General features: G+C 41.3%; 2 protein-coding genes and 1 pseudogene across 5 annotated transcripts; 1 reads left to right on the top strand and 2 right to left on the bottom strand.

Moving 5' to 3' along the window:
• The first annotated feature begins 972 nt into the window (after window positions 1–972).
• On the top strand, window positions 973–3,790 carry LOC136486074 (CBL-interacting protein kinase 15-like). The gene is made up of 2 exons (XM_066482847.1): window positions 973–1,109; window positions 1,907–3,790. Exon 2 carries the CDS (start codon window positions 2,212–2,214, stop codon window positions 3,544–3,546), a length of 1,335 nt encoding a protein of 444 aa, XP_066338944.1. The 5' UTR covers window positions 973–1,109; window positions 1,907–2,211; the 3' UTR covers window positions 3,547–3,790.
• A 573-nt stretch (window positions 3,791–4,363) lies between these two features.
• On the bottom strand, window positions 4,364–8,072 carry LOC136486075 (uncharacterized). Of its 4 annotated transcripts, XR_010766659.1 has the most exons (4): window positions 7,846–8,072; window positions 6,639–6,907; window positions 6,241–6,510; window positions 4,386–4,836 (listed from the first exon to the last, which is right to left on the bottom strand). XR_010766659.1 is itself a non-coding variant. In XM_066482848.1 (2 exons), exons 1-2 carry the CDS (start codon window positions 8,002–8,004, stop codon window positions 6,791–6,793), a joined length of 276 nt encoding a protein of 91 aa, XP_066338945.1. In that variant the 5' UTR covers window positions 8,005–8,072; the 3' UTR covers window positions 6,518–6,790. The 4 variants fall into 4 exon arrangements, 1 of the variants encoding a protein (XP_066338945.1); XR_010766657.1 differs by having other exon boundaries at window positions 4,364–6,510; XR_010766658.1 differs by having other exon boundaries at window positions 4,365–6,461.
• Window positions 8,073–11,881: 3,809 nt separating this feature from the next.
• LOC136487852 (uncharacterized) lies at window positions 11,882–19,844 on the bottom strand (annotated as a pseudogene).
• Between the last annotated feature and the right edge of the window lie 6,024 nt (window positions 19,845–25,868).

Raw genomic sequence — 25,868 nt, 5'->3', positions numbered from 1 at the left:
CCGCCCCCTCCCCCACACTCCACCACCGGCGCCCGCGCCCTTGCCAGGAGAGGAAGAAGGCGCTAGGGTTCCGGAGAGGCAGACCGTCTTCTTCTTCCTCAACTCCGGTGGGCTTAGAAGAGAAGGGGCTCGGGGGAGGCAGGTTGGCCAGGCGCTGGGGAGGGCGGTAGGGCGGTAGGGCGGTTTAGGGACCCTGGCATTGGCGGAGGCAGCCGGGCCAGGTTGGGGCGGGGGTGCCATGGGCGGAGCTCGCCATGGTGGAAGGGGGAGGAGAAGAAGGCGGCCGCTGCGGGTGCGCGGCGAACCCTACCACGCCGCAGTGGGGCGGTGGCGGGGCAGCGGCGTTGGCGTGGGTGAGGAGGAGGGCGGGGGCGGGAGGTGGAAGATGAACCGCGCGGGTTGCGCGATTCCCAGTGCGCAACCAGTCGTGCTATAACCCTGTCTTTTAAAGTTAAGTATGTTTAACTCGTCAAGATGCGAGAAGGGCGCTTAAAAAAGAAACTGAGCGAGCACTTAAAAAATCACACATCATCATAACTAGGGAAAAGGCCGCTTAACCACTTCCTTAAACGTTGTTGGAGAAGAAAAAATGGAATTGGAGAGATGGCCAGATGGAGGTGGCTAGCAGCTGTTGCATTGCAGTTTTTTTTTTCTTTTTATAACAAAGTTGCATTGCAAGTTGCAGCGTCTGTGAAGCTGCCCTAGCCAAGTTGGTTGGTTGGTTGGTCCCGCCTGCCAATCCCAAACAATCACGGCAGCGGTAGCAAGCATATCCGGTCGTGTGGTGTTGTGATGCGGTGCGTAGGAAACGCGGCGCCGGAGACAGCTCTGCCAGCTCCCAGCTGCAGCCATCCAGGGTCATTACCGTCAAATCAGCCACGCGGTTAGGCCGGCTAACCCTGTTCACCCCTGCTCCTCCTCCCCTGGTATAAGAGGAGCCTCCTCTCGTCCCCGCATCGCATCCTCCCCCTCCCCTCCCTACGAGAGGAACTCAGGCAGCAGCAGCAGCATAGTCTACCAAAACGTGCAAAGCTCTGATCTTGTCGCCTCCCCCGCAGTCTCCTCTCCCTCTCCGACCGTCCGTCCGTCCGCGGCCGCGCCGTCGCAAGGTGAGCAGAGCAACCGTCCATCCGTCTCCCTACCCTGCCTCCCATTGCAGTTTCAGATTTCAGTATACTAGTTCGACGCCGCCGCCGCTCTGTATGCTAGCAATCGCTGTAGATTGCAGGCCAATGGCATTGGTTGTCCAAGGAATCTAGCGATCCCCTGGTAATCCGTGTAGAATTAGGAAGCCTGTTCTTGGTCTCCTGTGCAGTGCAGTCTTACGGCGTCTAGGCGTTTAGGTTTGTAAATAAAGGCGAGGTTTTTGCTGGGTTATGGCCCCCTGATGAAGAATTTCGTCGCCACTTGCTTCCCCTGAAGTCTGAGCAAAGTTCTTGTCAGATGTGGAATAGATGAACTCTGAAAGTTGGCATCTTGTCACGGTTGCCATGGATGGCTTTACTCTTTTTAGAATGCCATATGCAGATGTGCTGGTGATAATGTGATATGCCTCACTATGGTGGCCTTGTTTCTTAAGCAGAGTACCTTAAAAAAGGACGCACCCAGTGCAGAAAGCTCCCGCTCTGTGTACCTCTGTTTTATCTTATTAGGTCCCCACTATTTGGAATCTTCTTACTCATTCCAGCAGGGAACATTGTATATTGTCTTACTAATACACACATAGCGTGTGTGCTTTAGTACAGTAAGTCTTTTTTTCATTCTGTGTGAACTGTGAAGCATTTATTTGGTTCTTATTAGTCGGTTAGTCCTTACTTACAGTACCTAGGTAGCAAAAAAGTGTTAGCTTTTGTGCATATCCTGATCCATTCGTTGCTGAATCTAATGTTTCTTTTCTCTTGAGCAGATAACAGAAATCACAAGAAGTTAAAGCCTCAGGGAATGCTGAAAGATGTGCTTTCATAGAAGAGATTCCTGTTGCACCATCAAGGACCTTGCTGCTCCGCAAGGGCTGCTGATCTGCTCAACTCTTGATGATCTGACCTGCATCAATTCTACGACGCTCAGACTGCGACACGACCAAGCCATAAGAATACTGTTCACCATCATGGATCATGACATGGGGGAGGATGGCTAACTCTTTGTGCAGTCCACCTGATTGGCAGCCAAAAGTGTAGCCCAGTGATTTATACTTTTGAAGAAAGAAAAGATATGGAATCGAGAGGAAAGATTTTGATGAAGCGGTATGAGTTGGGGAGGCTGCTGGGGAAAGGCACATTTGGCAAGGTGCACTATGCAAGGAACCTTGAGTCCAACCATAGTGTTGCTATTAAGATGATGGACAAGGACAAAGTGCTCAAGGTCGGGCTTTCGGAGCAGATAAGGCGGGAGATCACAACGATGCGGTTGGTGGCTCATAAGAACATTGTTGAGCTTCATGAGGTCATGGCGACACGAAACAAGATCTACTTCGTCATGGAGTATGTGAAAGGTGGCGAGCTCTTTGACAAGATTGAGAAGAGTGGCAAGCTCACAGAGGCCATTGCACACAAGTACTTCCAGCAGCTCATTAGTGCAGTGGATTACTGCCACAGCCGAGGTGTGTATCACCGGGACTTGAAGCCTGAGAACCTGCTGTTGGATGAGAATGAGAACCTGAAGGTCTCAGATTTCGGTCTGAGCGCACTTTCAGAGTCGAAGAGGCAAGATGGCTTGCTCCACACCACCTGTGGAACTCCAGCATATGTAGCTCCAGAGGTGATCAGCAAGACAGGCTATGATGGTGCAAAGTCAGACATCTGGTCTTGTGGGGTTGTTTTATTTGTACTTGTTGCTGGTTATCTTCCTTTCCAAGGCCCAAACTTGATGGAGATGTATCGTAAGATACAGAATGGTGATTTCAGGTGCCCCAGTTGGTTTTCACACAAACTTAAGAAGCTGTTGTACAAGATCCTGGACCCCAACCCAAACACAAGAATTTCAGTCCAGAAGATAAAAGAGTCTACCTGGTTCCGAAAAGGTCCTGGGGAGACCCATACAGTAAAGGAGAAAAATCCAAGTGAGAATGCCACCACAAATGCTGCTCCAGCACTTGCTATGAGGCGCAAGAAGAATGTTCATGAAGATGTAAAGCCCCTGGCTGTCACAAACTTAAATGCCTTTGAAATCATATCTTTCTCCACAGGATTTGACCTCTCTGGTCTATTTATCAAAAAGGAGTGCAAAAAGGAGACACGATTCACTTCTGATAAGCCTGCCACAGCCATCATCTCGAAGCTTGAAGATGTTGCAAAAGCACTGAATCTCAGGATAAGGAAGAAGGATAATGGTGTAATCAAGATTCAAGGGAGGAAGGAGGGAAGGAATGGTGTCCTTCAGTTTGACACAGAAATATTTGAGATCACGGCATCCTACCATCTGATTGAGATGAAACAAACAGGCGGTGATTCACTTGAGTACCAGAAACTGTTGGAAGAGGACATCCGGCCAGCACTGAAGGACATAGTCTGGGCCAGGCATGGAGATGATCGACAGCAAAAGGAGTAGTACCTTTGGATGTCTCAGTTTTGTTCCCAAAATTTGTTAGATTTTTCAGCTCAGAGTGATGCTGTTCGACATGTGTATGTGTTCTTTTTTAGTAATTGCATTCTTTGTCTCTGTGAACCATTCCGTTGCGCAATAATTGTTGAGAGGCTGAGTTGTCCAGTCGTTCCATTCTGAAAACTGTTTCTGTCCTGTAATGTGTAATGGTTGTCCCTATCAATAATGAAATAATTGTGTTTGATCCTTTAAAAAAGGTTGAGCTTTCATGTATACTTCTCTAATAGTTTCTTTTGGTGAAATGTGCCAAACATTTGCAAGAGATATGCACCTCATCACATGCATATGGAATCACTTGATTTTAGCCATTCCAGCACATAATAACAGCAGAAAGAACTTCCAATAGTGATTTGCCATTGCTTCAAGAATACTCTATATGTTCTCTTTTATTTATTATGTTTGAGATTAAAATTGATTGAACCCACTAAATCTAAAGAACCGATCTTTGTTCTTATTAGGCTCTCATTTCTTCTCTCAGAGTTTGTCAACCAAAATTTTAAAGAAAATATTTTGCATGTAAACCGGATGGTGCTGTGCTCTGTATCTCAGTTTACTGCCAGTAGATTAGCTTTTCAAGTGGGGAATGAGCTAGTAACTCTTTGCCACTTGGTCAGTCTCCATATTCATAAATAGAGGTAACTTGGAAAAGTCCGAATTAGACAAAGAATGAAGTAGAGGTACCACTTTCATTTTAAAGTAGCTAAAAGAAACAGTCTGACAAAGAAATCAAGGTAAAATGTACTCCACACTCTTCAGGCAATGTTTGGACTCCACTAGTCCACTTGCACTAACAAAGAACTCGTTTCCATCAAATGGGACTAAGGATAGATCCACTAGCTCGTTTTTCACATTCTTAATCAACCAAAAAATCTTCTCCATAAAATGGGACTAAGGATAGATCCACTAGCTCGTTTTTCACATTCCTAATCAACCACCGGAATGACTTCCCAAGTGGGTCAAGCGTCGATCCAATCCGATTAGTTTTAGACAACCAATCGCCGCTATGCCAAGTTGTGCATAATTATGGGATAAACTGTGTGGGCTCCTGATTTTCAACATCTGTGCTTTTGCTGTTGATGCGATGTATCTCCAGTTCCCCACAAACAAGAGACAAAAGTGTTAAAGTGATGATATAGATAAATATTTCCTGCTTTCAGCATACAAAGTTGAGTTGTTCATCGTTTTTCCTTTTTTCTATGGCTTTGCTCGCTCATCTGCACAGCTGTTGTATTGTACCTGTCGGCAAGAGGCAAAGAAGTCAAGCCGATTGACAGCAACTGACAGCTGGTAAACATGCGGCACCAAGTGCAGTTGAAAATTTTCTATGAGCAGATAATGATCAAATATAATCCTTAGTTACTAGTGTTGATTAATTAGCTTCCATGTGGCATTTGTGTATGCATAGATTGGAGCATAATGATTGTTGATTTGGTGTGGGAGTTCCAGAGAGTGCTACTGCTTGCACGACCTTCTTGTATTGAACTTTGTACTGGAAATGTAGCAAAAGGTGAAACTGGAGTTTCAGATATTGTATGTCACAGTGAAATTAACTGACCTTAGCATCTACGCCACATGCCAAAAGTCTAGTTTCAGAGCTATGTATTGTCAAACAGGCTATACATATTACAGCCCTAAAACAGAGGAATGGAGACCTAATCATCCAGAATGTCAAATGGTTCACACATCCGTAACCAACCAGCAAAAAAAAATCTAATAATACGTTTATGGTGCATAAAATTATGCAACCAAAGAATATTATCCGCTCACTAGCTTGATACATACGTATCTTGAATGCTAAGAGAGGCTGATTGAAACCAAATTATCATTCAGTAGAGTATCGACCTCAATCCATGTGTCCTGAAGTGGGTTGAGGTGGAATTCAAACTAAATTCCATCTTAACCCACTGCAACACATATAGATTAACAAGCCCTTAAGATGCTACAGATGGCGTGGAGTGGAGTGGGAAAAAAAACAATCGCTGACATTTACAATTGTCTTCTGCTCATGTTATCCAGAGGGAATGAATGTAGCACGCTTCAGCAGCGGTGGTTGCAGAACTACCGCTTCAGTCTTTTCTGTTATGTTGAACCCAACTCCAACTCGGTCTGTTGTGCCAACCGTTTCATTTTTACTTTTGTCACTCTGCTCTGCGTCTGCCAACCATTACGGTTTGCTTTTGCCACCTTCACTTGCTTTTTATGCAGGTATTTATATACATATAGTTATTAAACATGAGGCTATGGATGCAAAATTGCATGGATGCAAAATTGATTGTGATCATGAGTCTTCAGATACAAAGAATAATGTACAAAATTGCAACACTTCATTGTACAAGTTGTCTATTGTAAACCATGATATTTCTGATGAGTTGTATCCAGGTTAATTACTACAGTGTGGCTTTTGTTTGTGATTTCGTCAAGGTTAGTATACTGAGAAAAGCTTTCCTCTATCAAGGGTTAACAGAGATGCTACTGAACGCTGAATACTGAATACCATCTTCAGGCAATCAGGCTAATTCCATCTCTTCTCATCAAGAAAACATCTCAGACTACTACAGCAATGGAATTGGTGTTGTTAACAGGGGTGACACTAATCCAACATAACAGTTTACCAGACCAGATTAATAGGTAACAACTCACCGGTAACATGCTACCATGATGAGCCTTCTTGTTTTCAAGCAGCATCACGATTACCAGAAGCCCAACAGGAAGATCACAAGAACGGTACGAAAGCTGAACGCTTGTTGGAAGGTAGATACCGCCAACAGAACATCACTTCAACAACAGAAAGTTGCAGATTTGCAGTCCAACAATATCAGCCAGCACAAGCGAACACAGCCGATGAAATTTCCAGATTTCAGCTGCCCACATTCAAGTCTCATATTCAGGCACTGATAAGCATGGTTTAAGCTGAACATAAAAATAATGCGAGCTTTAGCCAAAAAATGTCATGTCCAAATTCCATAGTCCCAGCAATGCACCCACTTACAGTTACCATAGTACACAAGGCTGAAACACCAACAATTCTGCACATTTACCTTAGCATATATATAATCAATCCCATCTATGTTACATTTGCCATCGTAGTATACATTAGCACACACATGTAAGGACAGCAGGATAGTGCCAATCTTCGCCGCCTCTGTTGACACTCAATCAGCAAAATACAAAATAAGTTATGAACATTCTGTCACCGGGCCTTATCAGATTCCAATTTTGCCGGTTGTGCAACAAGGGTGCGCCAGAGGTACCGCCCACTTGCCATGTCTACCATAGTCCAGAATCCGGTTTTCACTGCTGATCCAACCTAGATTCATGCAGAAAACAGTCCTTAAGATTCTGGACCAATTGTTATTAAAGGCACAATTTTGTATCTTTCAGAATTGCACACAAGGGAAACAAAGAGCCGATGGTTTCAAATTTGAACCAAGCAATAGTTCGATCATCGATTGTGCAGGGGTTTAGTGTTATATCTTACGTAACTTCATATGCGTTTTCATGTGCAAGATGCAACTGTTTAATCATTTGAGTCCACTCAGATCATGTTTCTACTTGAGTTAGTTTTGTAACCAAATTGAGATGCTAGATCCGAAAAGTTTAAAGCATGATCTTTTGTCGGAGCAGAGGACTGTGGGAGTGCTGGGCAAGATGACAAATGTTTGAAGCTCTAGTGAGTTTCAAGGCTACCAAGCCTCTTGCTAAATGAAGTGGCACGATTTTTTTTTGTTTTCACCTGAACTCGTGGTAGCTATAATAAGTGGAAGGCATTTCCGACGTCTCATAGTACCATTATTTGTTTGTTTGTTTTAAGTTGAGCAGCTGCTATCTTATTTCTTTTGAACAGAAAAGGTTGACAAAATGTATGCGTGCTAACAAGGTACTCTGTGAACGTCACAAGATGGCAAATGTTTGAAGCTCTAGTGGCAAATGTTCCGTTGTACAATAGATTGTTTTTTAAGTTGGGCAAATGTAACTTGTAAGCGTGCTAACAAGGTACTACTTTGTGCAATATTTTTTTTTTCTTGCAGGACTAGCGTAATGTATATCCTTGGCATATTAGTGATGACTGAGTGGTTCAATTGAGCCTGAAATTCATTAATCTAAAGGAATTTGCTGAATGCTAATGATACCGTTATCCTAGTTTTCCAAGCAGGAATTCGTGAGCGGCGGCGCAGCAGCAGGTAAGAAGCTAAGAATAGCGGGCTGGAGGGGAGGAGACAGGCAAGACAGGGTGACACGCGTTACCTTGGAATGGAGGGGCACGGGTGCCCTGGGGGAGGCCTTGCCGTCGGCGTCGGCGTCGGCGTCGAACTGGTCGGCGGGGTCGGCGTTGAGCCCCCGGACGAGGAAGAAGCCGGCGACGGTGGCGGAGAGGAAGATGAGGATCACCCGCAGCGGGCACATCTCTGAACAGAGCACAAGGAAATGGATCAGCAAAGGCGGCGGCGGCGGCTGGATTGGGTGCTGGTGTGGGTGGAAGGAAATGTATATCCTTGGCATGCTGGATCTCCAAAAGATATGAAACATTGTAGACGACAACTTTTTGATTTGAAAACATCTTGTCATGCAAAACTGCGTTTGAATTTCAAAATTTTAAAATTCAAATTTTGTAAACGACTTCGGATGGAAAAACTTCCTAAACTAAAAGTGTAGATCTCGAAAAGTTATGAAACTTTGTAGTTTATAACTTTTTTATTTGAATTCGTTTAGGGCCTCAAACATGCAATTTACACTCGGTTTAGTATAATATATTAGGAACTAAAACGGAATCCAGACAAAGTGAGAGTGTGGTGTAGTGGTAGAGGAGGCCCGTGCACAGCGGGAGGTCTCGGGTTCGAATCGCGTCGGCCGCGTAGCCATGAAATTCACGCGAAAAATGTCGGAGATGGATGGGAGCTGGCCGGTGGGGGCCTCCATCGATAAAAAAAATTCCATTTTTTTGGTAAAAATTCCCATTTTTCGGGTTTTTTCGGTTTCAACTTTGCCGAGTGTCGGCACTCGGCAAAGGCTTTGCCGAGTGCCCGACAAAAGACACTCGGCAAAGACGCCTTTGTCGACGGGTTATTTGCCGAGTGTTCTTTGCCGAGTACAGCACTCGGCAAAGCCTTTGCCGAGTGTAAATTGGGCTTTGCCGAGTGCCCCGAGTGCACCTGGCACTCGGCAAAGCCACTGATTCCCGTAGGGATAGAGGTGAGGCGCACAACCTCCTCTAGAAATTTGTTCTCTCTGTCTCAGCAAATTGGTTTTCTAGTAGTGGCATTCGCGTGCTAGCTAGGTAGCTCATGGATCAGGACAGGTCGCGTGTGTGTTTTATATTATCTCCTCTTCATGGATCAGGCTGTTGGTAGTGTTCACTAAATAACGAATTAATGATGACCACGACTGTATATATCTTCTTAATAAAGAGTAACCGCAGCGCCGCCCTCCCAAAAAAACAAGAAGAAAAAACACGTTTTGATCGAATTTGATGGATATGCAATGTTGAGCGAAGCTGAGTCACAATGCCACACATGCATATATTTGTTTGTGTGTGTGTGTGTATATATATATATATATATATATATATATATATATATATATATATATATATATATATATATATATATAATCTTTCTCGATGAAGCAAGAGGATGCGCTAACGCGCAACGGCTTTCGCGCTAGTTGCTCAATCCGTTGCTTGTTTGGTTGATTAGGACAAAATTGTATCACTGATTGCTTCTGATGGGGAGGCACAAATGCTTCGGTTACAGCGGATAATCAGTTGTTTGACAAGACTTATAGTGCACTTTTCTTCCTACCTATTCTGGTGTTTACTTCATCATAGCTTGAAAAGAGCAGTGCTGAAAACACGTCGTCTTATATCTTTTGTAGCTGGAGAATATACCTTCTTATTGGCTATCTTTTTTACCCCTAGATTATCCATCTTTTTGTTATGAGCTATATCTAGATCCTTATTAACCTGGTCATTCACCTGTAACTTATGATCCTTCTTATACTGATCCTTCTGTTTTTTATTCCTCTTCTCCTTCTGCTCAAGCTTCCGCTTTTCCTTCAGCTCCTTCTTCTCCAGCTTCATCCTTTCCCTCAGCTCCTTCTGCTTTTCCTTCAGCTCCAGCTTGTGTATATATATATATATATATATGGGTCGATGACAACGGTTACGTAGAAGCTGCATCGATTTATTACATATACATATGTATCTCCTAGCAAGCAATATACATACTATTTACGTACTATCCTACAAGGAAGTTTTATTATAAAAAAAACTAGCCTACAAGGAAAACAAATTAAAAAGAAAATTATGTAGTCGCAACTCGCAAGGCAAAGGCAATGCAACGTGATCATCAATTAACACGTGGAGTACTTATTACGTTTGATGGTTATTATTTGTCTGCTTATTCGCCACTTGTGTGCTATAGCTAAACCAAACTATTAAAACATGATGGCTCTAGGATCATCCACTATATATACCACACACCCAGTACAACCACTGTCGTTTGACGCTACTTTTGGTGTGTGGTATAGTGTTAATTAGAACATGCTTAATTAATTACCGCACTAATTAAAATTTAAGAATAAAGTTAACCAAACGATGGACTAATTTTGTAGTCCAATCCAAAACTAGCTGTTAATTAGTCCCTCTCAATAGTCCATGCATCTATCTATATAAATAGAAGAATACTTTACTCACCCGGACTAATAACTAGTTTAGGTGATCCAAACATGCTTTTAATCTGCATAAAGTAGTAACTCTTCACTCTGGATAAACCAGTAACTCTGCCATGTAGACGTAGGGTGTCTCGTAGCTAACTCATCAAACAATGCAATGCAAGATTCCCTATCTATTCTAGCAGTAGCACTGCTGGTGCCATGTCGTTATCCTCTGGGTTCCTTCCTTCCCGTCGAATTCGGATCGTTTTGTGCGCTTGTCGATTGTCGTTCTCGTACGGGTTGTGTGTGCACTGCCAACTGCTCCTCCTGCTCCAAACGACAATCAGACTGAGCTAGTTGTCAATTCTTCTCTGTTGCTGCAGCAGCTGGGGTAGGAGTATCTCTGATTGGCTGCCGGTTCTATGGCGATGAGCATCCGAGTCATCGGTGATGAACAGGATGCCATCCTCCAAAAAAAAAAGAAATGGAATCATTGCCCACACCGGAATATTATGTGGTTGCAGACGTGTCCACGCTACGTCAGATATCGTTTTTAGGGGCGGCTAATAAGCATTTGTAGGAGCGGTTTGGCCAGCCGCCCCTACCATACCGTCTCTACAAATCATGTATTTATAGGGGTGGTTCCCAGACCGTCCCTACAAATCGATTTGTAGGGGCGGCAGCCGCCCCTACAAATCGATTTTTAGGGGTGGTTGGTACTGTAGCCGCCCCTACAAATCGATTTATAGAGGCGGTCTGGGAACACCAGCCGCCCCTACAAATCGATTTGTAGGGGCGGCTACAGTACCAACCGCCCCTGCAAATCATTTTTCCGCCAAAAAAATTTTAAATTTACAATTCAAATTCGACCAGAACATATATTTTTCATGCACAACTCCATCATGACTTATCTTTTTCTGCGATTATACTGAAACTCAATGACAATACACATTTATTTATACCAGATTATAACAAATAACAGACACTGCATACAGATGAGGTGTTACTCCTAAATCCATCAAGTTTATACTAGATACATGACATCTTAAGAGACGACTGATTAGATGAGTTTATCTTAGCGATATACACACATGTAGTTGTGCCCAGGACACCAAAAAGATCTATGAGTAATATCAAACAGGATAATTGTTAATGGCATGCCTTGCCTTTCGTTTTCCTCATTTAAGGCGTGCAAGATGGAGCTCCACAAGCTGTAGCATGCATGAATCATGATTCATGGCATCCAGTGTCTTTCTAAAAACAAAATAGGAAAAAGAAGAGGAGAAGCGTACCATTAGGCATTCTAGCAGGTTATCGTCCTGTGTCCTCATGTGAGTCTGCATATATGTAAAGAGCTACTCATTAGGCATTTCCAGTCTAACTAGAATCTGAGCATGTAAATTTGAAGTCTGGTATCTGTTTTGAAGCTAACTGACTTGAGCTTCTCGTAGTTACAGTTCATACTTTGATTCATATATGCCTACCAACTTCTAAACAATAACAGATGTAACGAAATTTATAGCTAGAAATGGAGGACTTGGGTGTTCACCTCCATCACCAAATGGCATGAGGACTCCTTGCCTGTGGCAAGGCAAGCAAGGGCTACCACTGCGGCTGCCACAGTCGAGGGTCAGAATGAGAGCTGCTTATGGTTCCGAAGTGAGAGGAAGGCCAGGTAGTTTGCCAGGTCCGCTACCCTGTCATCAGCATTTGCGCATTGAGCTTAACAGAAACAAGGAAAAGGAATAGGAAAAAACTGATCTGGAGAACAAAGGACATGCTCAAGTGCAATTTCAGCTAAATATACTTCTCTAACATGTCTTCCAAATGCGAATTGTAGTAATACATATCAAATCAAATATAAAAAAAATATCCCCAATCATACAATGGTGTGTATAAGATAAATATATATTGGTAATGATTTACCTGGAGGACAAATGTGCCGTGTTCTGCCAAATGATACTCGCAGGATGCAAAAAAGTCTTCGTAGAACTCATGGTCAACGTGTTCAAGCATCTCACTAAATGAGCAAAGAGAACATAGTTATCAGACCAGCAGCTGAGCTATCATTTCTATGATCACTTCAGCAGTACCACTCACCAACTTATAATCCTATCAAACTTTTGGCCATTCGATATTTGTTGTCATGCTTTTAAAATTTCCAATGCTAGCTAATATTTCTAAAAGACAATCTCGGGCCACTACTATCAAGAAAAGAATATAACTTACCTCTAATCCAGATTCTTTCACCTTTCTTTTGGTGTAGTTCAGTTGCTCCTCGGATAATGTAATTCCTGTGCACTTGCAACCTGTTTTCTTCACCAACCATATTGCTAAAGTGCTCCCAACCACAACCAATGTCAAGAACATGATGCCCTGATGACTCCACCTTAGCCTTCAGTTAAATGGATTCATTGCAACAACAAAGACATCATATATATAATGTCATGTTGATTTTTATATGCAAGCTATTAAGTAATTAATAAGGTAATGCATATATTGCTGTTGTCTCACGATCAGGTGAGATTTATGATCTAAGAGAGTTCAAACAAAGCACAATTAATGCATATTATGATTTTCTTACCTTATTAATGAGACTGTCAAGCTTACGTAGCTGGGCTGCATCTAAGCTCTTGTCCTCAGCCTACCATTAGAACCAATATATCCAGGTCATTAAGCAATCTCAAGAGGAGTATTACTCACAAGAGTATATATACTACATCATTTTCTTGTTCGAGAACAGAGCTACATAATTTACAATGTGGAAATTAAATCATGAGATTTTGCAAACCTTGAAAATACCGCAAGAATACGTCATTGTTGGATCCAGATAAAGAGCAAAGAAATCATTACTCTGCACAAAAGTATTTCACGTTGAAATAAATCTGTCACTACTTAGTCAGTTCAACAATGGAAGTGAATGATTTCCAGCATATGGATGGAGGGAGAATAGTTGTAAACTTCGAGCAGTTAGTTATCTTATTACAAAGAAAGCTCACTAACCAGATCGTAGTGTTTAGATATATTTTTACGAGCTTTGGATACACTATTCTTCTGCCAGGCATGACGCAGAAAATATTTTGCAAATGCAACTCCACTAATTCCAAGCAATTTGTATAACCACTGCAGGGCACATTTGAACAAGTTCAGCAATAGCATATTCATATACGATCCTTCATATTGATGAAACAGTTCAGATGTTTTCTTAGAATTAAGATGAGATACCTTGTCCTTTTAGTGTTGTATAACCTCTTGCGTTCACATCTATTAGGCAGTATAATCTGTACCAATATGGCTCATAGATTTAGTCAGAAAACAGAAACAGAGTAGCCAATCAAGTATTTGGGCATCCCGATACATTACAGAACTTTAAGAAATGCCGACGGGAGAATGGTAGAGGAACATAGAATAGACCACCATGATCCCAAACGAAAAATGTGTACCTTGTGCCCATTTCATCGAACATGTTGAGGGCATCATCCATAGAAGCGTCCACACTTCCATAATATCTCACTGGCTATATCATCCACCCAAAGTTCTTCAAATTAACCGGGAAAAGGAAGGGCAAGTAAGAAAAGGAAGGGCAAGTAAGAAAAGGAGAGGCACATACATCTGATCAGTATCATAATTAGCTGCTTGTTGACGGACCTCCTCTAGATCCGTGAGCAGCTGCCGCACGATGGCGCTATACGTGAGGGCGAACAACTCCAGATCGCCGCCACTAGTAGAAAACAAACCTTTTGTCTCGGCACCATTTTTGGAGTTACTCCTAGCATTTTTTGAACCCGTGAGTGAAGGAGATTTAATCCCGGCTATACCCTCGAGCCAGGAGTAAAGGTCGCTGCCCAACGCTGCTGGCTCAGCAGGCAAACCTTTAGTCTTGGTTAGAGGCTATAACCGGGACTAAAGATCGACATTTAGTCCCAGCTAGAGCCACTAACCGGGACTAAAGCTTCCACCAGTAGTCATTAAAAAAACAAATAGTTTTAGTTTATTAGTTTCATTTATATTCTTTTCTTAAGTATACTTTGATTTTTAGAGTCTTTTGTTGAAAAAATAGTTTTAGATTTTAGGGGAAAAATATAATTTTCACACATAAGTTTTTAAGTTTTATTTTACCGTATTTCGACGCAAAATTCTAGTGTTTTCAATCTATAATTCACCGTATTTCGTCTCACGCGGCACAAAGAAAAATGTAATAATAAAAATAATTATCAGAAAAACCTAACATCTTGTGCGGGCCCATATTTTGGGGGTAAATGACTGCCAAAAAAATTTCAAACCATTTCAACATAGGCGGAGTCGACGTGCTTCACAGAGATATATAGAACCTTTCGTCGAACCCTATCTATACACCTAAGTTCTCTGGGATTCTGAGGTCCATGTGCTTTCTAGTGCCGGATTGGTCTCAAACTTTTTCTCAAGACTGCAAATATCCTATGTGAAGCCACCACCAAGTTCGAGATTTTTCTGAGCTGGTTTGGTGCTTTTTGCACTTTAATTGAATTTCCACGCGAATTCACCGATTAATTATACGTTGAACTGAGTCCACCCCCGAAAAGATCCGGAATGGTGCCAAACTTTGACAAATGGTCTCTTGTGCCCTAGGAGACAAATATTTGTGGAGGTTGATGCAAAATTATATTGTTTTGAATATGTAATTCGCCGTATTTCGTCTCACGCGGCACAAAGAAAAATGTAATAATAAAAATAATTATCAGAAAAACCTAAGATCTTGTGTGGGACCATATTTTGGGTGTAAATGATTGCCAAAAAAATTTCAAGCCATTTTGACATAAGCAGAGTCGACATGCTTCACAGAGGTATATAGAACCTTTCGTCGAACCCTATCTATACACCTAGGTTCTCTGGGATTCTGAGGTCCATGTGCTTTCTAGTGCCGGATTAGGCTGAAACTTTTTCTCAAGACTTCAAATGCCTTATGTATAGCCACCACCAAGTTCGAGATTTTTCTGAGCTGGTTTGGTGCTTTTTGCACTTTAATTGAATTTCCGCGCGAATTCACCGATTAATTATACGTTGAACTGGGTCCACCCCCTAAATGATCCGGAATGGTGCCAACCTTTGCCAAATGGTCTATTGTGCCCTACGAGACAAATATTTGTGTAGGTTGATGCAAAATTATATTATTTTCAATATGTAATTCACTGTATTTCGTCTCACGCGGCACAAAGAAAAATGTAATAATAAAAATAATTATCAGAAAAATCTAAGATCTTGTGTGGGGCCATATTTTGGGTGTAAATGACTGCCAAAAAATTTCAAGCCATTTCGACATAGGCGGAGTCGACGTGCTTCACAGAGGTATATAGAACCTTTCGTCGAACCCTATCTATACACCTAGGTTCGCTGGGATTCTGAGGTCCATGTGCTTTCTAGTGTCGGATTGGACTAAAACTTTTTCTCAAGACTTCAAATGCCTTATGTATAGCCACCACCAAGTTTGAGCTTTTTCTGAGCTGGTTTGGTGCTTTTTGCACTTTAATTGAATTTCCGCGCGAATTCACCGATTAATTATACGTTGAACTGGGTCCACCCCCTAAATGATCCGGAATGGTGCCAACCTTTGCCAAATGGTCTATTGTGCCCTAGGAGACAAATATTTGTGGAGGTTGATGCAAAATTATATTGTTTTCAATATGTAATTCACCGTATTTCGTCTCACGTGGCACAAAGAAAAATATAATAATAAAAATAATTATCAGAAAAATCTAAGATCTTGTGTGGGGCCATATTTTGGGTGTAAATGACTGCCAAAAAAATTTTAAGCCATTTCGACATAGGCAGAGTCGACGTGCTTCACAGAGGTATATAGAACCTTTCGTCGAACCCTATCTATACATCTAGGTTCTCTGGGACTCTGAAGTCCATTTGCTTTCCAGCGCCGGATTGGTCTCAAACTTTTTCTCAAGACTACAAATGCCCTATGTGTAGCCACCACCAAGTTTGAGATTTTTCTGAGGTGGTTTGGTACTTTTTTAACTTTAATTGAATTTGCGCCCGAACTCACCGATTAATTATACAATGATTAATGAAGAACCTAAAGATTTACGTTACAATTCCGTGAAAACTAATTTCCTGTCGAAAACCAATAAATTTAATAATTTCAATTAAAGTCTACATTTTTGCATTAACGAAAATAGTGAGTATTAGTTGCATTATGTTCAACATTTATAATAAAAAACACAATAGTTTAGGTCACATATTTTTTTTGTGTGCAGTAAATGAAAATAAAGTTTATTACTTTTTCTAAAAAAATTATGCCTAGTATTGAATTTACTGCACAAATAATAAGACTTAAACATTTAAATACAAAACATATATAAAATAAACTGATCTGCTTAAAAGTTGGCGGGAAATAAAAATATAGCCCACCTTTAGTCCCGGCTCCTGCCACCAGCTGGGACTAAAGGTGGGCTGCATTTGGCGGTCCGTCAAAAAATCCTTTAGTCCCGGCTCCTTCCAACAACCGGGACTAAAGGTCTCCCTTTAGTCTCGGACGGTGGATGGAGCCGGGACTAAAGGTGCTTTAGTCTCGGGCGGTGGATGGAGCCAGGACTAAAGGTCCCCCCTTTAGTCCCGGCTGGTGGCAGAAGCCGGGACTAAAGGTGCTTTAGTCCTGGGCGGTGGATGGAGCCGGGACTAAAGGTCCCTCTCATATAAACCGCCGCCTCCCTTCTCTCTTCCTCCTCATCGATCGTCTTCGTCTTCAGCGTGTTCCCAGAGCTCCGCCGCCGCCGATTCGCCTCCCCGGCCACCCCCGACCATCAGACTTTGACCGCACTCTTAGCAAGATAATCAAGAAAGCTGCTAAAGCAGGGAAAACTGTTGCACAACTCGGAGAACAAGAATTACAATCAGTCCCTCCTCTAGTTATTGCTAATGAATATGATTCAAACATAGATATGCTGGATATGATGGAAATACCTGCTGATAAAGAAGTGGATATAACAGAACTTGCTAACTTTTATGCTATGAGAGGTATCGACCTTGGCGATTTCCTCTTCGAAAGTGCGTCGATAGCGGATGAATGGCAAAAATATGAGCATGGCAGGAGTCTATGGAATCCTAAGACCATCAATGAACTGGGTACACAATTGTTCAAGCTAAACACCTTGTACCTCGACGCGTGTCACCGGAAAGAGTTCTATATTTCTGTCAGAATCAAAGACGACCATTGGTTCCGTGACGATGACGTTATGTACATTGAGTTTGCTGAATTACACCAACTAGTCCACCAGAACTCTCTCGACAAGACTCTCATCAGCTGCTATTGTCTGTAAGTGATTCTTTCTACTAATTAATAATAAGTCGCTACGTACATACATGTCTGTGTTTATTATCCTCACTCTATATATATATGATGCAGGTTTGAGATGGGAGAGTGCAAAAAGAGAGGGTGTACTGATATTGGTTTCATTGATCCACATATCGTATTCAAAAACCCTAAACCCCATCCAACATGGAAAGCAGAAACGGAGGCCAATATCAAGATGTTCTTAAAGAAGCAACGTGACAAGAAATGTATACTCTTCCCCTACAACTTCAGGTAAGTGTTCATAATGTCGACGATCGTGTATCCATATATATATGTTCACTGTACCTGTTAGCTAATTAATGAGTGTTAATGGACATGGCAGTGAACACTGGATATTGATGGAACTCGATCTGGAGAAAGGTCATCTAGGCATCCTGGGACTCGATGAGAAAAGAGCAAAAAGAGTTCCAAGAGATGATAGATATTATTCAGAGGTAATTGCAGTCTCACTAGCAAAACTATTCCAGTCTCTCTGCATGCAAATTAATGGTCCAAATATTTTTTATGTTATTTGGTAGCTGTTGGGAAAAGGTCTGTCAGGAACACCATATGAAACGCAAAGTGCCACTGAAAGTAGTGCTATACAAAGTAAGTACTATATACCTAGCTTAGTTCAATTTCCCTATGCTCGGATGATGACGAATCTTTTTCTCGTAAAGTGGGTTCTACTGCAGCCCCAGGGGATCAATCTATGTGGATACTATGTTTGCGAGTTCATGAGAGTGTGCTAAAAAAGAACTAGTCTAGAGGAAAAAAAGGGTAAGTGTACACACACACACATACACACACACACACACATACACACACACACACACACACACACACACACACACACACATATATATATATATATATATATATATATATATATATATATATATATATATATATATATATATATATATATATATATATATATATATATATATATATATATATTCTTCATACATATATTTATATATATATATTCGTGATAGATACAATTTATTTATCATTATTCTTGATACACATATATATATACACATACTAATATACTTTTTCTTTATCTCATATCTCAAATTGAAGACTCGTTGGTTGAAGGAAAAAACACTGGACACACACCATCTCAAAGCAATCCAAGAGACAATAGGTGGATTTCTGAATGATCAGGTCTTAACTCCCGGCGGCGAGTTTTACTATGACCCAAATATGTGATGATGAAAGCCAAATTTCATATTGATCCAAAGAACATGTGATGATGAAATGTACAATTAATGCAAACTTTACATGTGACGATGAAATGTAATATTATGTTTTAGTTTACTTTTACTTGTGTTGCTTACGTGCATTGATCGAGCGAAAAACTTTACAGTACACGTGCGTATACGTATATTACTTTGCAGCGAATAATGCGTATTCGAAAACCAAATTAAAACAAAAAAAAGAATCATCAATTGAAATAAACAGGAAAAGAAAAAAAAGACCCTTTAGTCCCGGTTGGTAATACCAACCGGGAATAAAGGGGCCAGCCCAGGCGCTGGAGTGGCTACCTTTTTAGTCCCGGTTGGTATCACCAACCGGGACTAAAGGTCCACTTCTATTCCCGGCTACTAACCCTTTATTCCCGAACTCCTATTCCCGGCTGCGTAACCGGGAATAAAGGGGGTTGGCAGCCGGGAATAGAAGCCCTTTTTTTACTAGTGCGCGTTGCCCCTCCCCTACTTCCGCAGCTGTGAAACCCGAACAAGCAGATCAGAAAGCGAATGGAACGCAATCGAATCGATGGATAAGGATAAGAAGAGGGATTGTGTGAGCTCACATCGGACTCCTGGATGATCCTCCTGGCCTCGTGGAGGACGGATGGGGAGACGAAGACCTCCAGAACCCTAACTTCAGCCCAGCCGCCGCCTTGGGCGCTGCCTTGGCCTCCACCTCCTCCATGGCGTCCTCCGGCCTCAGCTGCATCGTCGGCGGCCCCTAGACAAGCAGCGGCCGCAGCCTCTCCACCGCGCGGGAGAGGAGCCACAGACCGAGAGCGCTGGCGTCCACACCACACGGTGTTGGACAGGGACTCAGTGGGGGGACGGCGGCGGAGACGTGGAGGCACGGCTTCTCGATGGCATCGGGAGGCATCGGGAGGTGGCCGGGGGGCAGGGGCGGCGGGGAGGGGCGGCGTGGGGGAGAGACGGAGGGGCTCGGAGGAGAGGGAGTGAGAGGGAGTCGAGACGGAGAGAGGGAGTCTGAGACGGAGGGAGTAGATATTTTGGATGGGCATTGACTGTACGTGGGGCATTTGTAGGGCGGCTTAATCACCAGCCACCCCTACAAATAGAAACTCCGGGGGCGGCTGGTGAGTGAGCCGCCCCTACAAATCAGACCCATTTATAGGGGGCGCCTCGTATCACCAGCCGCCCCTGCTGTTCCATTTATAGGGGACGGCTGGTGTCTGGGCTCCCGAGCACGCCACTGTGGGGGTGGCTTCATCACCGGCCGTCCCTATAAAAAATTCATTCCGTTACTAAAAATCGTTTTTTATGTAGTGCCATCGAGAAGGATTATATATAATTGCTGGTGAGGTCAGGTAGGTCCTGTGCATGTGCAAGCATTATTCGGGCGGTGAGCGACGTTGCCCGGCCGCCGCGCCACCACCGTATCATCCCTGAATCCATCCAAGATAAATAATTGTTCAGTCTACAAAAACCAGATGCATCCCTCGTGTCTCCTATTATTCCCAATAGGACCTCAATTTAATTAATACATGTAGATATCTTGCCTTGAAATGCGTACGTATATACTCTGCATAAGTCAGGATGTAGAAACTATTAGATGGAGCAATATATATAGGAAACATGTACCACACGAAACTGGTGAATTGAGAGATTGGATAATACAAAACGTACAGAAAAGTGCAACACCAGTACATTGGCTTCTCTAGCTTAATTAATCAGTAGTAATATTCATAACAAACCAAAAACCTTTTTGAGAAAATAAATTCCACTAGTATGTAGTCGACATCTCTCCCGTTTATTATTCAAGACAAACATGTAGAAAACTATATATATATATATATATATATATATATATATATATATATATATATATATATATATATATATATATATATATATATATATATAGTAAACCACTTAGTAAGGAGTTACTATAATCTCATAAATTAACATAGTAATTGTCGTTACTCAAAGTGGCTACAGAATAAGTTATTTTGTAGCCAGCTACATGTAGTAGTTATATATATATTCCCATCACCTGGCTATTATAAGCATGTCTCAGTTTTACCAAGTGGTTGCTCTTAACAAGCGCCTCAATTGCAATCTTTTGAAATGCACCCGTGTGGTCATATGAGATTATCCTGGGAGACTTGGAATGAGTGAAATGCACATGTTTTCAACCACAAGGAAATGCCAAACAATAGGCTTATGACAAAAATCAAGGTGGCGGGGACCTCAGATTTTGATAGGAACAGAACACCTGACGGCTCTGAACTTGCGGCAGTAAGACTTTTTTTTTTTGTCCTCCGACTCGAACGAACCAAAGAGTTTTTGTTTTATTTTTATTTTTGAGCTCCCATTTTGGATTTTGTAACTTTGCAGGACACTCATGGAAGTCTTCTCCTAACATTTTTAATGTAACATGCAACTCTCCTACCAATTTGTTTTAGAGAAAATAAGGACCACAAGTTGCTTTCATGATTGATCTTTGCAAAGTACAAGACATCCGATATATGAATCAAGCCACACCTATGGGCCACATCAGGTATTGTTGGGTGAAGGAAACATATACCACATGCATCCTAGAATGAATTGAGCCATCATTTTGGAAAAGATTCATTGTGCTGCTAAATTAAGTTAATAAAACATAATTGAACCATAAGTGATATATACAAACATGCAGCATCGAAAGCAGAAGGCAAACCACCTGGTCGTACCCATTGTAGGAGGTGAGTAGCGCTCTCATTGCTCTAGGAAGCAAAAAAAAAATTGGGTGCATATTTCTTCTTGATACATAAAGTCATAGTTCCTTCAATGTTGCTCTAGTTTTTTTTTGTAACTATTTTGAAGCTAATAAAGGTTTCCTGTTGAAATGTTGTAACTCATCTAGCTAGTTTCAATGGCGATTTCCATTTTCTACGGATATAAAAAATGGTTTAGTCTAAATGTTCAAAGTAATTCATTTTATATGAAACTAACACAAAAATTAAAAATATAGTACTTCTTTTTGTTGTCGATTTGGACTTATTTGGATCTTATGTGTTCTTGTTTCCATTGCTCCATTGCTCATCACTTGCTATTTTTTTAATTATCATTTCATGCTTTGCTTTATTTGATCACATTATTAGTTGATTTCATGATGTTTGAGACCCTGTTTTTTTTTTCCTGAAACCACCAAATCATCCATGGACATAGATCAAAGTACTAGCGATGCATTGACAAAATAGGATCTGTATATGATGGCTTGACATATGTGATGTTGGCGTTATCTTCTGGATCTTCTATGTAACATGCAACTCTCCTACCAATTTGTTTTAGAAAAAAAAAGTAGATCTTTGCAAAGTTTAAGACATCCGGTAGATGAATCAAGCCACAACTATGGCAACATATCAGGTGCAAACCAACCAACCTATGCAAACTTAGAAACTACTAATTAGGACCACTAGATGCTGATCCAATGGATGAGGTGAGGGGGCTTAAGCGCAAAAAAAAGGCTAGCGGGTGGAGGGCTTGAAAGCATCCTGGCCGCCACCTTAGCATCTTCCTGGGTGGGGTACTAGCAACAAAAAGATCTTTGTGGTGGATGAGGACTGCGTGGCAATGAGGACTACGTCTGGGCTAGCAACCAGAAGAGGACAATGATGGAGTTGAAGTGGCTTTAGGGTACTGCTGAGATGGTTAGTCGTGATCTACATGGCACCGAAGTTGACATAGTTTCAACATGGAGCTCTATCACGTCTACCTTCTTGTGCCAACACGCATAACGCCTACTGCACATGTGTTCGATCTCTTAAATCCCAATGTGGACCTCGTTTTCATCCACGACTACTATCTCTAGGTGATCCCTACCATCTTCTGCCACAAATTATCATCGACGGCGTGGGCAGCGACGAGCTCAGCAGCATGGCTCCATGTGTTTGTTTTGATTTTTTTTTCATTGATTTCCAGAGGTAGGTGACTCAAGCCACTCACCTCTAGAACGAAGTAATGTTTTCAGAGGTAGAAGTTAGCACCTCTTGTGGAATTCTTAATTATAGCATAGACACCCTTGATAGGTGGGACACACAACCGTCTCTAAAAATTCATTTTTCCCATTCAACAAAATGGTCTTATAGTAGTACGTGGCACTCTCGTGCTATGTACCTCATGGATCAGGACATCTCACATCGCGCGTGTGGGTGTGTTTATATTATCTCCTCCTCATGGATCATGCCATTGGTAGTATTCACGAAATAACGATGATGACGACTGTCATGTATAATATATCTTCTTAATAAAGAGTAACGGCAGCGCCCTCCCACAAAAACAAGAAAAAAGAACACGTTTTGATCGACTTTGATGGATATGCATTGTTGAGCGAAGCTGAGTCACGATGATCGACAACGGTTACGTAGAAGTTGCATCGATTTATACATATGTATATATCCTAGCAAGCAATATGCATGCAGCGTTGACCCTTAATTTGTACTACTACTGTTCTAGTCTACGTACTAGCCTACTAGGAAATTAAAAAAAATTATATAGTCGCAACTTTGCAAGGCAATGCAACGTAATCATCAATTAACATGTGGGGTACTTATTACGTTTGATTGTTATTATTTGTCTGCTTAATTAGCCACTTGTGCTAGCTAAACCGAACTATTAAAACATGATGGCGGCTCTAGATGATCCACTATACCACACACCCACTACAATGCATGACTGCCGTTTGATGCTACTTTTGGGTTGTGGTACAGTGTTAATTAAAACATGATTAATTACTGAACTAAATTAAGGTAACCAAACAGGTGGACTAAAAAGAAGACTAATTTTTAGTCCAATCCAAAACTAGCTGTTAATTAGTCCCTCTCATCAGTAGTCCATGCATCTATCTATATAAATAGAATAAGACACTACTACAAAAAGGATTTGTAGCAACGCTCCCTTTTTTTTAGCGGCGGCTCTACAAATAGTGCTCAAACGAGCTGATCCTACAAATCCATTTGTAGGGGCTACTGATGTTATCAGCCGCCCCTACAAATGGCTTGATTTGGGTTGAGCCGTCCCTACAAATAGATGCCGAATAGTAAAAATTAAGCACTAAAATTTGAATTTTTTTCAAACGACATCGGATGAAGAAATAACCAAAATAAAAGTTGTAAATCTCGAAAAGTCATGAAACTTTGTTGTTTACAACTTTTCATTTGAAATCATGTACTACTTCAAAATGCTGTTTGAAATTCAATTTGAAATTGTTGAAGAACACTTATTTCTCTTTTTAATCTCTAGCCAAAACTTGTAACTAGTCTTTCTCCCTCATACTAACTTCAAATTTGATGATTTTTTCCTAAAATTTTCTAAAATCATGCTCTATCAATTTATTGTGTTCTTAGAGCTATTATTTTGTCCATCTTTTCATGTGACTGTTTTATCAATTTGAATTTTGAATTTCAAAATATGGCAACTTCAAACGTTATTTTGAAACATTAAATGATTTCAGCTGAAAAATTCATGTACATAAAAGTTGTAGAACTCATTAAGATCTACAACTTTTACTTTGATCATTTCTTCATCTGACAAAGTGGTAATAAAATTTGAAGTAAGAGGGATATGTAAAATTTGTAAATAATGTTACTACCACTATGTCGGATGACCAAATGACCAAAATAAAAATTATAGATCTCGGGAAGTTATAGAACTTTGTAGTTGACAACTTTTATTTGAATTTATTTTGTCAAGAAAAACTATGTTTGAATTTCTTAAATTTGAATTTCAAAATTTCCAAATGACCTCAGATGGAAAAACTACCAAAATGAAAGTTGTAGATCTCAAAAAGTTACGAAACTTTGTAGTACATAACTTTTTCATTTGAGATCATCTCGTCAAGAAAAACTATATTTGAATTTCCTAAAATTTGAAATTTGAATTTTAAAATGACCTTGGATGGACAAACAGCAAAAAATAAAAGTTGTAGATCTCGAAAAGTTATGAAACTTTGTAGTTGATAACTTTTTTATTTGAATTCATCTTGTCAAGGAAAACTACGTTTGAATTTATTAAATTTAAAATTCAAATTTTGTAAACGACCTCGGATGGAGAAACTACCAAAATGGAAGTTGTAGATCTCGAAAAGTTATAAAACTTTGTAGTTGATAACTTTTTCATTTGAATTCGTTTAGGGCATCAAACAATCAATTTATGCTGGGTTTAGGATAATATGTGGGGAACCAAAATGGATTATAGACACAAGTGATTGTGAGGTGCAGTGGTAAAGAAGGATACGCGCGAGGGGGAGGTCACGGGTTTGAATCCCAGCCGACGTGAAGTGTCCAAAAATCATGCATAACATGCCATGGCTAGGGATCAGGTGGTGTGGCTGACTAGTGAGGGCATTCCCGGATTAAAAAAAAATCTATTTTTTTGACAATTTTTTCGTAATTTCTGAAAATTAATTTGGAGGGTCGGCTCAATATCCAGCCGCCCCTATAAATCATCAGTCGCCCCTACAAATCGATTTATAGGGGCCCTTACAAATCGATTTATATGGGCGGCTGTCCAACTGCCCCTACAAATCAAGCATACGTAGCTGCGGTTGCTTAGGGACGGCTGGCAAAACCGCGGCTACAAATGCTCAGGAGCCGCCCCTACAAATACCTTCTGGGCGTAGTGAGATTAAACTTTACTCACCCAACCTTCGGTTGGACTAATAACTAATTTAGGTGATCAACATGCTCTTAAACTTGTAACTCTACCGTGTAGATGTAGGGCGCGCATCTACTAGCTAGCTCATCAAACAATGCCAGATTCCCTCTCTACGTACTGTAGATGCTAGCAGTAGCACTGCTGGTGCCATGTCGTTGTCTTCTGCGTTCCTCCCTTCCTTCCTGCGTCCCTGTAGAATCCAGATCGTTTTCTACTTTTCTTTGTAGCCGCGTGCGGAGACTTTAGTTTGATTGTTTCACATCTTAATTAACATTGGTTAAATTGTCGACAAAATATGATCCTGCCCTTTAGAATGCAGAATGTTCCCTGCTTCTTGCGTTTATCCCGTGAAGTTGAATTTATTCCTACGGATTGAACGTGCAGAATCT

The sequence above is a fragment of the Miscanthus floridulus genome, chromosome 10, assembly GCF_019320115.1.
Source record: "Miscanthus floridulus cultivar M001 chromosome 10, ASM1932011v1, whole genome shotgun sequence".
Classification (NCBI taxonomy): Eukaryota; Viridiplantae; Streptophyta; class Magnoliopsida; order Poales; family Poaceae; genus Miscanthus; species Miscanthus floridulus.
Note: the sequence above shows the minus strand (reverse complement) of the source record. Positions and strands in the feature narration are given on the sequence as shown.